This window comes from Salmo trutta, chromosome 13 (assembly GCF_901001165.1).
Source record: "Salmo trutta chromosome 13, fSalTru1.1, whole genome shotgun sequence".
Lineage (NCBI taxonomy): Eukaryota > Metazoa > Chordata > Actinopteri > Salmoniformes > Salmonidae > Salmo > Salmo trutta.
The window spans coordinates 13960346-13974436 of NC_042969.1; the positions used below are offsets into that span (position 1 = coordinate 13960346).

At 45.7% G+C, this 14091-nt stretch overlaps 1 protein-coding gene across 1 annotated transcript; it reads left to right on the forward strand.

The window, feature by feature from the left end:
- Positions 1-13576, forward strand: LOC115205249 (EGF-containing fibulin-like extracellular matrix protein 2). Its single transcript, XM_029771023.1, has 11 exons — positions 1-260; positions 6133-6381; positions 6688-6736; positions 6870-7082; positions 8135-8257; positions 9921-10037; positions 10158-10277; positions 10481-10600; positions 10800-10926; positions 12156-12351; positions 12605-13576. Exons 2-11 carry the CDS (start codon positions 6292-6294, stop codon positions 12764-12766), a joined length of 1317 nt encoding a protein of 438 aa, XP_029626883.1. The 5' UTR covers positions 1-260; positions 6133-6291; the 3' UTR covers positions 12767-13576.
- The last annotated feature ends 515 nt before the right edge of the window (positions 13577-14091 follow it).

Sequence of the window (14091 nt, forward strand, 5' to 3'; positions counted from 1 at the left end):
CTCTGCCTCTTTCCTTCTCTCTCTTTCTCGCCCTCCCCTGCATGCATTCAGCTGCTCCAGCTGTCGATCTGCCCACTCACTCTCTCAGGGCCATAGAGGCAGGAACAGGACAGATAGAGGGACCACTTCAGCTCTCCACACTCACACCACACCAGGGACCACCACCGCCAGGGGACTAGAACAGCACTACACGGACTCAAACCAGGGACCTGAAGATAACAGGAAGAAGACGAATTCACACAAAGGAAGAAGACTTGCCTGTGAGTTCACCATGTTTCACAATGACTTTGTGTGTGTGCGGGTTTGAAAGAAAGAGAGGGAGCGGGTGTGTCTACGAGAGCCTTTGTGATTGAGAGAGATTAACCAAGTGCGTGAGTGTATTACGTCACAAAGAAAAACGTGCCTCTTACCCTCTGCTCCTGGAGGGGGTGGACACGTCACAGCTACACCATTGCTCTCCACTCAACCTCCACGGCTACAGTTGGATCCTTACAGGAGCTGAGGTGGCAAGGCCCTGTGTGTACGTGAGGGAGAGAGAGAGGGAGAGGGAGAGGAAGGGACAGAGACCATGTGTAAGAGAGTAGTTGTATTTGTAAATGGAAATGTATTGCAAAACTCTTGTACAGATCCAACTATTATTTCACAACTATGTAATGTCACAATCGCAAAGTCTACTAATATCTCCTGCGATCTTGATTCATGAAAAAGCCTGCCAGACGTGGTCAGCTTGGATGAAACCCTAAATACAGGATTTGTTTGCTGGAAAGACTTGTTTTAGTGTGAGGAGGAGCAGACAGGCCTACGTTACCATATGGCCACACCAAGGGACAACCACAAACTAGAGAGACAGGTGCCACCCAATAACATGAAATACTCTGTACATACCCTCCCTCCCATACACACACACACATTACATCACAGGGCAGGACACGGCCTTCTTATTCCCTTACAGACCACTTCTGTGCAGAGCAGGGCGCCATTTTATCACTGTGTTTATGTACTCTTAATTACTAACATTTGACAGAAAGAATTCTGCGTTCATAGGCCAAAATTAGTAGTAAGGGTGGTCTGACTAGAGGGATTCAGTAGAGAGCACAGAGGCACGGCGAGGAGGGTCAACTATTAAAATACCAAACTCCCCCCTCTGACCCACCGTGTGTCGATCATCTCCTGCCCTCGGCACACATCATCTCGTCTAGTTACTACAGCATATCAGTATTCACATCCCTTGGATTGTTCCACATTTTGTTGTGTGACAAAGTGGGATTGAAATGGATTTAGTTGTGATTTTTTTTTATCTACACAAAATACTCCATAATGTCAAAGTGAAAAGAAAACTCTACAAATGTTAAAAAATGAATAACTAAAATGTAGTTGTTGAAAAAGTATTCAGTAAAATTTGGCGCAACAAATCACATAAGTTACATGGACTCACTCTGTGTGCAATAATAGGGGTTGACATATTTTTTTATTATGACTGCCACTTCCTCTGTCCCCCATAAATACAACATCTGTAAGGTCCCTCAGTCAAGTATTGAATTTTGAGCATAGATTCAAGTACAAAGACCAGGGAGCTTTTTGAAAGCATCATTAAGAAGGGCAGTGATTGGTAGATGGGTAACAATAACAAATCAGACATTGAATATCTCTTTAAGCATGATGTGGTTAATAATTATGCTGTGATTATGTATTAAACCACCCAGACACAACAAAGATACAGTCGTCCTTCTGAACTGAGCTGCAGCACAGGAAGGAAACTGCTCAGGGATGTTACCATGAGGCCATTGGGGATTTTAAACAGCTACAGAGTTCAATAGCCGTGATGGGAGAAAACTGAAGATGGATCAACAGCACTGTAGTGACTCCACAATAATGACCTAAATGACAGAGTGAAAAGAAGAATACAAATATAGAGAATAAAAAATGTTCCAAGACATGAATCCTGTATGGAACAAGGCACTAAAGTAATACTGCAAACAAACACGGCAAAGGAATACACTTTTTGGCCTAAATGCTAAGCCTTATGTTTAGGGCAAATCCAGCACAACACATTACTGAGTGCCACTCTCCATATTTTCAAGCATAGTGGTGGCTGCATCATGTTATGGGTATGATTGTAATCGTTAAGGACCGGGAAGTTTTTCAGGATAAAAAATAAACTGAATGGAGCTAAATACAAGCAAAATCCTAGAGGAAAACCTGGTTCAGTCTGCTTTCCACCAGACACTGGAAGATGAATTCACCATTTAGCAGGACAATAACCTAAAACACAAGGCCAAATCTACACTAAAATTGCTTACCAAGAAGACAATGAATGTTCCTGAGTGGCCAAGTTACAGTTTTGACTTAAATCTGCATGAAAATCTATGGCAAGACTTGAAAATTGCTGTCTAGCCACGATCCCCAACATCTTGACAAATTTTGAAACATTTTGGGCAAATGGGCAGCACCCACTCGTAGCACGGGCTCCAGCAGGTATATCTCACTGGTCACCCCCAAAGCCAATTCTTCCTTTGGCCGCATTTCCTTCCAGTTCTCTGCTGCCAATGACTGGAACGAAATGCAAAAATCACTGAAGCTGGAGACTCATATTTCCCTCACTAGCTTTAAGCACCAGCTGTCAGAGCAGCTCACAGATCACTGCACCTGTACATAGCCAATCTGTAAACAGACCATCTATCTACCTACCTCATCCCCATACTGTATTTATTTATTTATCTTGCTCCTTTGCACCCCAGTATCTCTACTTGCACATTCATCTTCTGCACATCTACCATTCCAGTGTTTAATTGCTATATTGTAATTACTTCGCCACCATGGCCTATTTATTGCCTTAACTCCCTTATCTTACCGCATTTGCACACACTGTATATATACTTTTTTTTTCTCTACTGTATTATTGACTGTATGTTTTGTTTATTTCATGTGTAACTCTGTGTTGTATATATCGAACTGCTTTGCTTTATCTTGGCCAGGTCGCAGTTGCAAATGAGAACTTGTTCTCAACTAGCCTACCTGGTTAAATAAAGGTGAAAGAAAAAATATTGCACAATCCAGGTGTGCAAAGCTCTTCGAGACTTACCTAAGAAGATTTACAGCTGTAATCACAACCAAAGGTGTTTCTAACCTGTATTGACAGGTATAGACTTTTTCTTTCACTTTGACATTACAGAGTATTTTGTGTAGACGAATGTGAAGACATCCAAGAGGGGTAAACACATGATACCCACTGTATCACTTTGGCCCAGCCAGCTCTCCATGCCTGGCTCCCACTAGCTTCCCTCTCCATCAGACTACAGCCCTGTACCCATTGGGGAACTGTTATGTTTTATGGTTTTTCTGTAGTTCTACTGTCCGGCAATATGAGAGAAATCTCACACCACATGAGTTTACTGGTATAACATATGAGGTTCTGGCCCGCTAGGTGGCAGGTTCAGTGCAGCGAGGGGAACAGAGCACAGCTTGATCCCACCGCGCCACCGTGCTAGAGAGAGAGAGCAGCTCAACGGAGCAGAACGGATCAAAGCCGGCTATATATACACATCACAAGACCCGACCGTCTCTGGTTGGGTCTCCCACCGGTGTGTGTGTGTGTGTGTGTGTGTAGATGCGTGTGTATAGTCTATGTGTGTTTGTGTATGTTCCTCTGTGTGTGTATAACTGTGTGTGTGGTCTCGCTGTGTGTTCTGTCTAGTCCCCATTAAGTCATTTCTTTATGACCCTGCTGTTATTTTGCTTGGTCATTCTGCTGACGGTGTGGATTCAAGGAGGGGGGTGCCCCCTGTTGCAGGAGTTAACATACTACTGATGCCAGCACAGAAGGTTGGTGGCACCTTAATTGGGGAGGACGGGCTCGTGGGAATGGTTGGAATGGAATATGGTTTCCATGTGTTCGATGCCATTCCATTTGCTCCGTTCCTGCCGTTATTATGAACCCTCCTCCCCTCAGCAGCCTCTACAGGATGCCAGTAATATAAGAAATGCACCTGGACCAAGTAAAGACAGCATCTGTATCAACATCCACTGTCCTCCAAGAGTTACAGAATTTCCTCTTCAATCCAAGTAAATACAGGGCCATATAATTACTGTATTTCTGTGAACAATGTGTACTGCTGTACATGGTAGACAATGCTACACTGGTAAATGTCAAGTGTAACATTGTTCACCGACACCTGTAACCAGAATCACAAACAATGGAAAGACCAGTGGTTGGCGTGTGGAGGACTGTCAGAGTGATGGACCATCCTCCCACTCAGAGACCAGAGGCTGTAGGGTTGGCAGCAGCTGTCCTACATGAACCATGGGGGGGCTTTCCCAAAAGCTGATACTCTGAGAAACACCGTGATGGCAGGGTATCCCTACTGGGAACTGCAGCCCACATCCTTGCCACGGGCATTCCAGAGGTCCAACCACCACTTGGTGCTCACTGGTCAGCGGCGGTGGCGCAGCACCTAACCGCGTCTGCCTGCTGCTCACAGGTCTGGGTGACTGAGTTACTGGACTCTCAACTGGCGGACAGTTTGTTTTTGGGTGGTTTTAGGTCAGATTTATCCCCCGCTATAAGAGAACCACAGTGCCAAAGCGGATTTTGACGTGTCCTCATATTGTGGCTGTATAAGTGTCCAGGGGTACAGTGTGTGTCCAGGGGTACAGTGTGTGTCCAGGGGTACAGTGTGTGTCCAGGGGTACAGTGTGTGTCCAGGGGTACAGTGTGTGTCCAGGGGTACAGTGTGTGTATACTCCTGCATACGATGCAGACCTATTGAAGATGATATGATGCAAGGTCCACTAAAATACCTCACTTTTGGGAGTGTTTGAAAGATTGTGAAATTGTGACAGGTGCACTGACTGTGTATATAGTTGTCCTGGGAACTCAGTGGAACATTTGTTTTGGTGCTTGAGAAGGAAGGTTAGGCTACATTTGGAGTGTGATGTAAGACAGTTAGCATGTTTGTGTGGGTACACACGTTGCTCTGTGGCTTCTTGCTTGGCCTCTCTGAGGTTAGTGTGTGTGTGTGTGTGTGTGTGTGTGTGTGTGTGTGTGTGTGTGTGTGTGTGTGTGTGTGTGTGTGTGCATGGGGGCGCGACAAGTGGTTGAGTATTACAGCATATAAAAGTCTCACCGTAGTGTGTGTGTATGTATGTGTGCGTGCGTGCGTGTGTGTGTGTGTAAGGTAAGCAGTGATTATAATTTTCCTCTTCATATATTCTTTTGCCTGGAGCAAATTCTAACTGACGGTTTTTGCACGAACAACGGTTACTCAGAGATGTTTTATTGCTTTCTCTTGGGGTTTTTTTTGTCTGAGGGAGCTGGAATAGAGGATTTATTTGTCTAGGTACAGGGTCTACTTTAACAGTTGTGCTTCCACTCTCCAAGAACATTAAATGGAGGATGGTTGGTCTCTCCCAAAAAAAGCAGCGTAGTCCTGTCTGCATGCTTCTCCGACACCATATGCAGAATAACACAATAGCCATGATGATGAACGATGCCAGACCCAGAGACAGACAGTAATGGATTCTGTGGTACTAGACAGCGACGGGGATTTAGATGGATGAACAGAGCAGAAATCTGTGTCAGAGCTTGCGGCGTCTGGGGAAACGGAAAGTAATGTCTTGAAATTGATAGACAATACCCTGAGATGTAGGTGTTGCGTTTAATGGCCCTCTCTGGTATACTGTAGGTTTGTTGTGTGAGCGTTTGTGTGTGCAGTTACAGTGGGCCTGTCTGGGGAAACAAGAGGGCTGTCTTATGGTGAGCTAACATAAAAGGATTTCCATGCTGTTGACTTTATAATTTTCAGCTGATGGATGGAATGCGTCGTTATATTGACCTTTCGCCAGTAGGGGGAGACGGGCTCCCTCTCTGTCATACTGCCGGGGATTCAGGGGGAACATGTTCGATTAGCAAATAATGACCAACGTCCGAGTCATAAGGGAGTTGTGTGTGTGTTGACCTCTGTGTTAGATGTCAACCCAGCCAGAGTGTTATGTTTTTCTAATTAAGTGGATGAATTGAAAGCTGTTCCAACCTAGGTTGTTAATTAACTCTCTCTCTTCTCAACCCAGGTTAATGAGTCTCCTAAGTAACTCTCTCTCTCTCTCTCTCTCTCTCTCGGCCGTCTCTCTCTGCAGATACCGCTGAGCTGCTCTGAGCGCCACAACAAGCCGGCAGCTTCTCTCGTCCTGACCTGAGGCACCCGCTACCTGTGTGACCCGCCGGCTGTGCCAGGGTGTGTCTGTGTGTGTGTTTACGTGTGTGATTTGGTCCTATCTGCCAGTCAGTCCGTGAGCATGCAGGGCGTGTGCGCGGCGATCCTGTGTGTGTCTGTGTTCCTCCGCAGTGCTATTTCACAGCCACCTACAGAAAGTGACACTTACACGGTAAGGATGGGTATTCCAGGACTCTCTTTCTCTCCCTCCCTCCTCCCCTTCTATCTTGTCTTCCCCGCCCACCATACACCAGACTGATAATTTGACCCCTTTTGTACTGCATCTGCTCTTCTCTTTCCTGTTGACCTCCGCTGTACTCTGAAGTCCCGCTGTATCTTTCCCCATCTGTGACTAGGTACCCTCCTGTTAGAGTGACATAGCCATTATTTAAAATGTACCTAACAGCTACAAATGAAAGGTCATTTGTATTGTTCAGTGCATGTGTCTCTCTCGCTCTCTGTCTCCTGCCATCTGTAGGAATGCACAGATGGGTATCAATGGGATCCTCAGACTCAGCACTGCAAAGGTAATGGCTCTCGATTATCCTCATGTCCCCATCTCCTCTCTTCCCTCCATCAGTTGTAAGCAACGAGTGAGAGCATTACAACTTGAAACCAGTCCTGTCTTTCAGTCCTTTTCCTTCTCCCTCTCTCCGACAGACATAAACGAGTGTGAGACCCTTCTGGAGGCCTGTAAGGGGGAGATGAAGTGCTTCAACCACTACGGGGGCTACCTGTGCCTTCCCCGTTCTGCCTCGGTCATCCCAGCCCCAGACCCCCCCAGCCAGCCTGGGACCAACCTGGAGAGCACCGCCAGAGAGCCCTTCAACCCCTGTCCTCTGGGCTATGAGCCCCAGGGAGACAGCTGTGTGGGTGAGAGAGAAGGGGGGAGGGAAGGGGGGTGGACAGGTGGCTGCAGGGGACTGGATAAGGTGTGCGTGCCTTGTTTGTGATTGGGCAATAAGCATGTAGTCTGGATGAGTGCAGACTAGTGTGGGACAGGTGGTTGTATCAAGTGTGTGTTGGGGGGGTTTGTGGAGTTTGTGTGGGTGTGTGTGAGTATTTGTCCGTGGGGGGGGGGATAGCTGGTACTGGAATGTGGAGATTTCACATGAGGACAGCTGCTCTTAGTTTTATAGGACGGAGAGTGTTGAGAGCAGTGGTGTAAAGTACTTAAGTTAAACTACTTTGAAGTACTACTTAAGTACTTTTTTGGGGTATCTGTACTTTACTTTATTATTTATATTTTTGGCAACTTTTACTTCACTACATTCCTAAAGGCAATAATGTACTTTTTACTCCATAAATTTTCCCTGACACCCGAAAGTACTCATTACATTTTGACAGGAAAATGGTCCAATTCACACACTTATCAGAGTGAGAACATCCCTGGGAATCCTTACTGCCTCTGCCCTGGCGGACTCACTAAACACAAACGCTTCGTTTGTAAATTATGTCTTGTAGTGTGCCCCTGGCTATCCATCAATAAAAAAATTAAGGAAAATTGTGCTATTTGGTTTGCTTAATATAAGGAATTTGAAAAGATTTATACTTTTACTTTTGATACTTAAGTACATTTTAGCAATTCCATTTACTTTTGATACTTAAGTATATTTACAACCAAATACTTTTAGACTTTTACTCAAGTAGTATTTTACTGGGTGACTTTCACTTTTACTTGAGTCATTTTCTGTTAAGGTATCTTTACTTTTACTCAAGTATGACAATTGAGTACTTTTTCCACCACTGGTTGAGAGAGCTGCTTGTCCTGTTGTTCTTGGGGTTGGGGTGACCGGAGTTGTTGATGGGGAATGCTTGAGACAGGAATAATGATTGAACAATATGGGGCAGCTGTTGGTGCCTCAAATGTATTAACATCAATATGACTAAATGCATTGTGTTGTTTTACCATATCTCACACACAGATGTGAATGAGTGTGAGAGAGATGAACACGACTGCCAGCCCAGCCAGCAGTGCATCAACATTCCGGGAGCCTTTATCTGCCAGTGTCCTGAGGGTTACCGTAAGATTGGCACCGAGTGCATCGGTAAGACAGCTAATAGGACTCCCACTAACCAGCCTAATCACTGGCCTGAGAGACAGCTAATAGGACTCCCACTAACCAGCCTAATCACTGGCCTGAGAGACAGCTAATAGGACTCCCACTAACCAGCCTAACCACTGGCCTGAGAGACAGCGAATAGGACTCCCACTAACCAGCCTAACCACTGGCCTGAGAGACAGCGAATAGGACTCCCACTAACCAGCCTAACCACTGGCCTGAGAGACAGCTAATAGGACTCCCACTAACCAGCCTAACCACTGGCCTGAGAGACAGCTAATAGGACTCCCACTAACCAGCCTAACCACTGGCCTGAGAGACAGCCAATAGGACTCCCACTAACCAGCCTAACCACTGGCCTGAGAGACAGCGAATAGGACTCCCACTAACCAGCCTAACCACTGGCCTGAGAGACAGCGAATAGGACTCCCACTAACCAGCCTAACCACTGGCCTGAGAGACAGCGAATAGGACTCCCACTAACCAGCCTAACCACTGGCCTGAGAGACAGCTAATAGGACTCCCACTAACCAGCCTAACCACTGGCCTGAGAGACAGCTAATAGGACTCCCACTAACCAGCCTAACCACTGGCCTGAGAGACAGCCAATAGGACTCCCACTAACCAGCCTAACCACTGGCCTGAGAGACAGCGAATAGGACTCCCACTAACCAGCCTAACCACTGGCCTGAGAGACAGCCAATAGGACTCCCATTAACCAGCCTAACCACTGGCCTGAGAGACAGCCAATAGGACTCCCACTAACCAGCCTAACCACTGGCCTGAGAGACAACCAATAGGACTCCCACTAACCAGCCTAACCACTGGCCTGAGAGACAACCAATAGGACTCCCACTAACCAGCCTTACCACTGGCCTGAGAGACAGCCAATAGGACTCCCACTCACCAGCCTAACCACTGGCCTGAGAGACAGCCAATAGGACTGCCACTAACCAGCCTTACCACTGGCCTGAGAGACAGCCAATAGGACTCCCACTAACCAGCCTTACCACTGGCCTGAGAGACAGCCAATAGGACTCCCACTAACCAGCCTAACCACTGGCCTGAGAGACAGCCAATAGGACTCCCACTAACCAGCCTTACCACTGGCCTGAGAGACAGCCAATAGGACTCCCACTAACCAGCCTAACCACTGGCCTGAGAGACAGCCAATAGGACTCCCACTAACCAGCCTAACCACTGGCCTGAGAGACAGCCAATAGGACTCCCACTAACCAGCCTAACCACTGGCCTGAGAGACAGCCAATAGGACTCCCACTAACCAGCCTAACCACTGGCCTGAGAGACAGCCAATAGGACTCCCACTAACCAGCCTAACCACTGGCCTGAGTCACACCAACTCACTGTTTGCGGTCTCACCTCATTGTTGTGGTTAAGCTTAGCCATTGTTATATGACCTCTATATAACCAGGAAAGTAATTTCATTTATTCACAATTTATATGTTAATATGTTTTGTCACATACACCGTTATAGGTCAACTTCTCCTTAGTCATTGTAGCATGTTATTTGACCTCTATTTAACCGGGAAAGCCACTTGAGTCAAAGTCTCCTTCACCATAACGACCTGGTTGGTCAACTCAATCTCCACCTTGTTTCTGAATGCTCTCCTTCCATCTGGGTTGTCAGACATTGACGAGTGCAGATACAGGTACTGTCAGCATCGCTGTGTCAACGTCCCCGGCTCCTTCTCCTGTCAGTGTGAACCAGGCTTCCAGCTGGCCGGCAACAACCGCTCCTGTATTGGTAAGGCGTGGTCAGATACACACACACCCAGATACAGAGAGTCCCAGGCTATCCAGACTGATGTTAGAAAATATATTGACTGATATACTGATAGACTTCTCACTCTCCTCCTCCTTCCAGATGTGAATGAGTGTGACATGGGCGCCCCCTGTCAGCAGCGGTGTTATAACACCTACGGTACCTTCCTCTGTCGCTGTGACTTGGGCTACGAGCTTGGGCCTGACGGCTTTGCCTGCAATGGTGAGAGGATGCGTCTGCCTGTCTGTCTCGGGCTGTCTGTCTGTCTCTATAATGTCATTCAAGTAGCAGTGCTCTGAACTGAAAAGAAAAGCTACTCTTTCTTTCTTGCATTTATTAAAAGCTGCCCTTCTGTTTCTTGGTTAAAACAGCTCTGCTATGATCGTAAACGTTGTTCCCCTCTCTCTCCCGCCATCGTTCTGCAGACATAGACGAGTGCAGCTACTCTAGTTACCTGTGTCAGTTCCAGTGTGTCAATGAGCCCGGGAAGTTCTCCTGTCAGTGCCCAGAAGGCTACCAGCTGCTGGGCACTCGACTATGTCAGGGTAAGCACCCTCTCCACCTGTTCTCATTCTCAATGTTTTTCTGAACACCTTTTCCCATCCTTCACTTCACTGTCAGCTAAATGTGCCTGTGTGTTCTTTCGTTGTCCTCGTTGTTAGTGGACGATAAAGTATTCTAATTGATTCGATTCATTTCAATTCTCTCTTTCTCCGGCCCTCAATCGATCCCTCCCCTCCCCAGATATAAATGAGTGTGAGACCGGAGAGCACCAGTGTACTGAAGGACAGACCTGTGTGAATATCTACGGTGCCAGTCAGTGTGTGGACACCAACCGTTGCCAGAGTCCTTACGTCCAAGTATCTGACAAGTGAGTGAACATTTATTAAAACATGGGCACACACAGACACACACACACACACACACACACCCACACACACACACACACATATACACACACACACACACACACACACATATATATATATATATATATACACACACATCTTCCCCATTATCAAACTATGTCCTGGGCACAAATCTCAACATATCATCAGCTTCTGTATGGAGCATAGCTCATATTATTTCGAAGATTGCGCCAATTGCTTTTTCCATATTTCTGTCCAATTCTGTGATCTTTTCAGTTGAACATGTTCCAGTACAATTAGAATGCTGTTAGAAGATTGAAACCAGTCTTACATTGATAACAGGTGTGGACAGTAGTTCATTTCCCCAAGCATTTTTTGGCTGTATGAAAACTGCTTCAGAAAATCTCTCGGGGAAATGGCCACTGTTCAAATACAGTTGAATGTAATCCATCTTGGTTTGAGGATAGTTCACCATGCTCCTTCATATTGCAATATACCCCTCTAGTGGTTGAGTTATCAACTACTCTTTTTAATATTTTATCTAGACATACAGGCTGGTCTCATAGACTAGACGTAACATAGTAAACAAAAATATAGGACACTCAATTGAGTATGATATGTTATGCTATGTTTGGTTACATAAGATAGAAGGTTACCTAAGGCAAAAACGAAAGGACGCGAATGTCTAGCAACCCAAAAGTTGTGTGTTCGAATCTCATCAAGGACAACTTCAGCATTTTATGCCAATTATCAACTTTGCAACTACTTAACTACTTTTTAGCTACTTTGCAACTACTTAGCATGTTAGCTACACCCTAACCTTAACCCCTAAACCTAACCCCTAGTCTAACGTTAGCCACAACTACTGTAATTCGTAACATATCATGTGAAATGAATGATGGACAACCACAAATTAATACATAACATACCAAACGTAACATATACTAATTTGAGCGTCCCGCATTTTAGTTTACTATGTTACATCTACCCATGGGTCCAGGTTGCAGACAAGCATGATAATGTCACAGGACATAATCTATATTTAATATTTTGTGATGAATATCAAATATTATGTTTTAATATAAAATGAAACAGAATCAAAAGTACCACATCAAGTCATCTAGTTAATGAGGCCTAATGTCAGGAAATGATGATTTATGCAACATGACTGCCACTATGGCACGACTCATATATCTCTCCAGAGGATTAAAACCTGCTATTTTTCCTCTAGTCGCTGTGTTTGTCCTGTGACCAAGCCAGCCTGTCGAGACCTACCCTTCTCTATCGTCCAGCGTTACATGAGCATCACGTCGGAGCGCTCCGTCCCGTCAGACATCTTCCAGATACAGGCCACCAGCGTCTACCCCGGAGCCTACAACACCTTCCGTATCCGCTCTGGAGACCACGACGGAGACTTCTACATCAGAGTGAGCACAGCCATAGTGTAACAGCCACTGTACAGCACCAGCCTGGGTCACCCTCCCATCCACCTTGTCAATATATGACGATAGACTTGTGAATTTATGATGACAGAGGAGGTCTAGAAACGTATTATATTGCGTTGAGTTTTGAGACGTTGCGTCATAACAGGACTTAGTAAGGCACGTTTGCTTGACTTTTAGACAAGGAGAGTACAACGGACCCTGACTAACCTCACTATCATCTCTGTGTCTCTCTCAGCAAATCAACAACATCAGCGCCATGCTGGTTTTAGCCCGAGCTGTGACGGGGCCCCAGGAGTACACACTGGACCTGGAGATGGTGTCAGTCAACCCCCTCCTGAGCTACCAGACCAGCTCGGCTCTGCGACTTTCAGTCTACGTAGGGCCTTATGCATTCTAGAGGGAGGACAGAGAGTCAGAGACAGAGAGGGGGAGAAACACAGTACAGATACAAGAGAGGAGAAATAGGAGACACAGAACAATCTAGAATTGAAAGGGGTCATAAACAGAACAGTCAGATACTGTAACATGATGTCAGACGTTTGTTAGCTTCTCCTATTTCATGACCTGCAAAGGAAACACACAACTCAAATCACAACCCTCTGGGAAAGCTGAGATAAGAGTGAGGTAAAGAGACATTTCTAAAAATGAATACTTTATCGATAACGTGTGACTGATAAACATCAATACTACGAAGTGAATTTTCCCCCAGCCCACACACCTGCCTCTTAGCTGAAGTCTCCTGAAGTATATTTTTCGACTGCTCCACGCTGCTCATTTGTCATGGTCCTTTGAGCCGAATAGGGGAAATAATCCTTAGTACAACCTTTAGTACAAACCCCTGTCATGTTTCAGAAACACCCTGCAATAGAAGATAAAGAACAACACATTATTTCATCCTTCTCATTCCGTCTCTGTCATTCTCTTGCTTTGAACACACCCATTCTCACGCCTGTGTTTTCATGCTACTCTCATTCCTCAGCTTTTCAATCCTTATCGTCCATGGACACGACTCAATAACCACTCAGATCCAACCTCCTCATCCACCCTGTCGCTCCTGCATCCATCTCTCTCCTAAATCATAGCTAGTATTAGTGCTGAAGCTCTCACTCACTCACTCACTCACTCATTTGTAGTTTTGTCACATTAATGATTTTGTTGTAATGTTTGTCCAGGAAGCTGATACAAAATAAAACTCTATACATTTGAATCACGTGTTAACCATTGCCTTTTGTTCATATTGTTTAACCATGTCTTTCTTAAATTAGTCCCATTTCTCTCCTACTTCTTCAACTCCTGTTTCTCCATTCAGTATTTCCTCATTTCCCAGTGTGGTATGGTCATAGCTAGCTGACCTTTCTGAATGGAAATACACCCCCCCCCCCCACCACCACCACCACCACCACCACCGGTCCAGTATGTGCCAGTGGCGCTCTGTGTCTTTCCACAGCTGCAGAACAGATGCCTGGGCTTCTTGTGTGACAACCACTGAGAGAATGGAAAAATCACTTGAACAAAGAGAGAGGGCAGAAGGTATCGCTAGATAAATCAGCACTTAAGGCTCATTAGCCTTAATATGTGAGGCATAACAAGACAACCAGTGGCATACTGGTCTAACACAGCCACTGTGTTCTCCCTCTCCCCTGGATGACTAAAGCCATATTCCTTGGGTAGTGATTCTTCTACAGTCCCACAAAAAAACAGGGGAAAGCCCTAATTTCATCG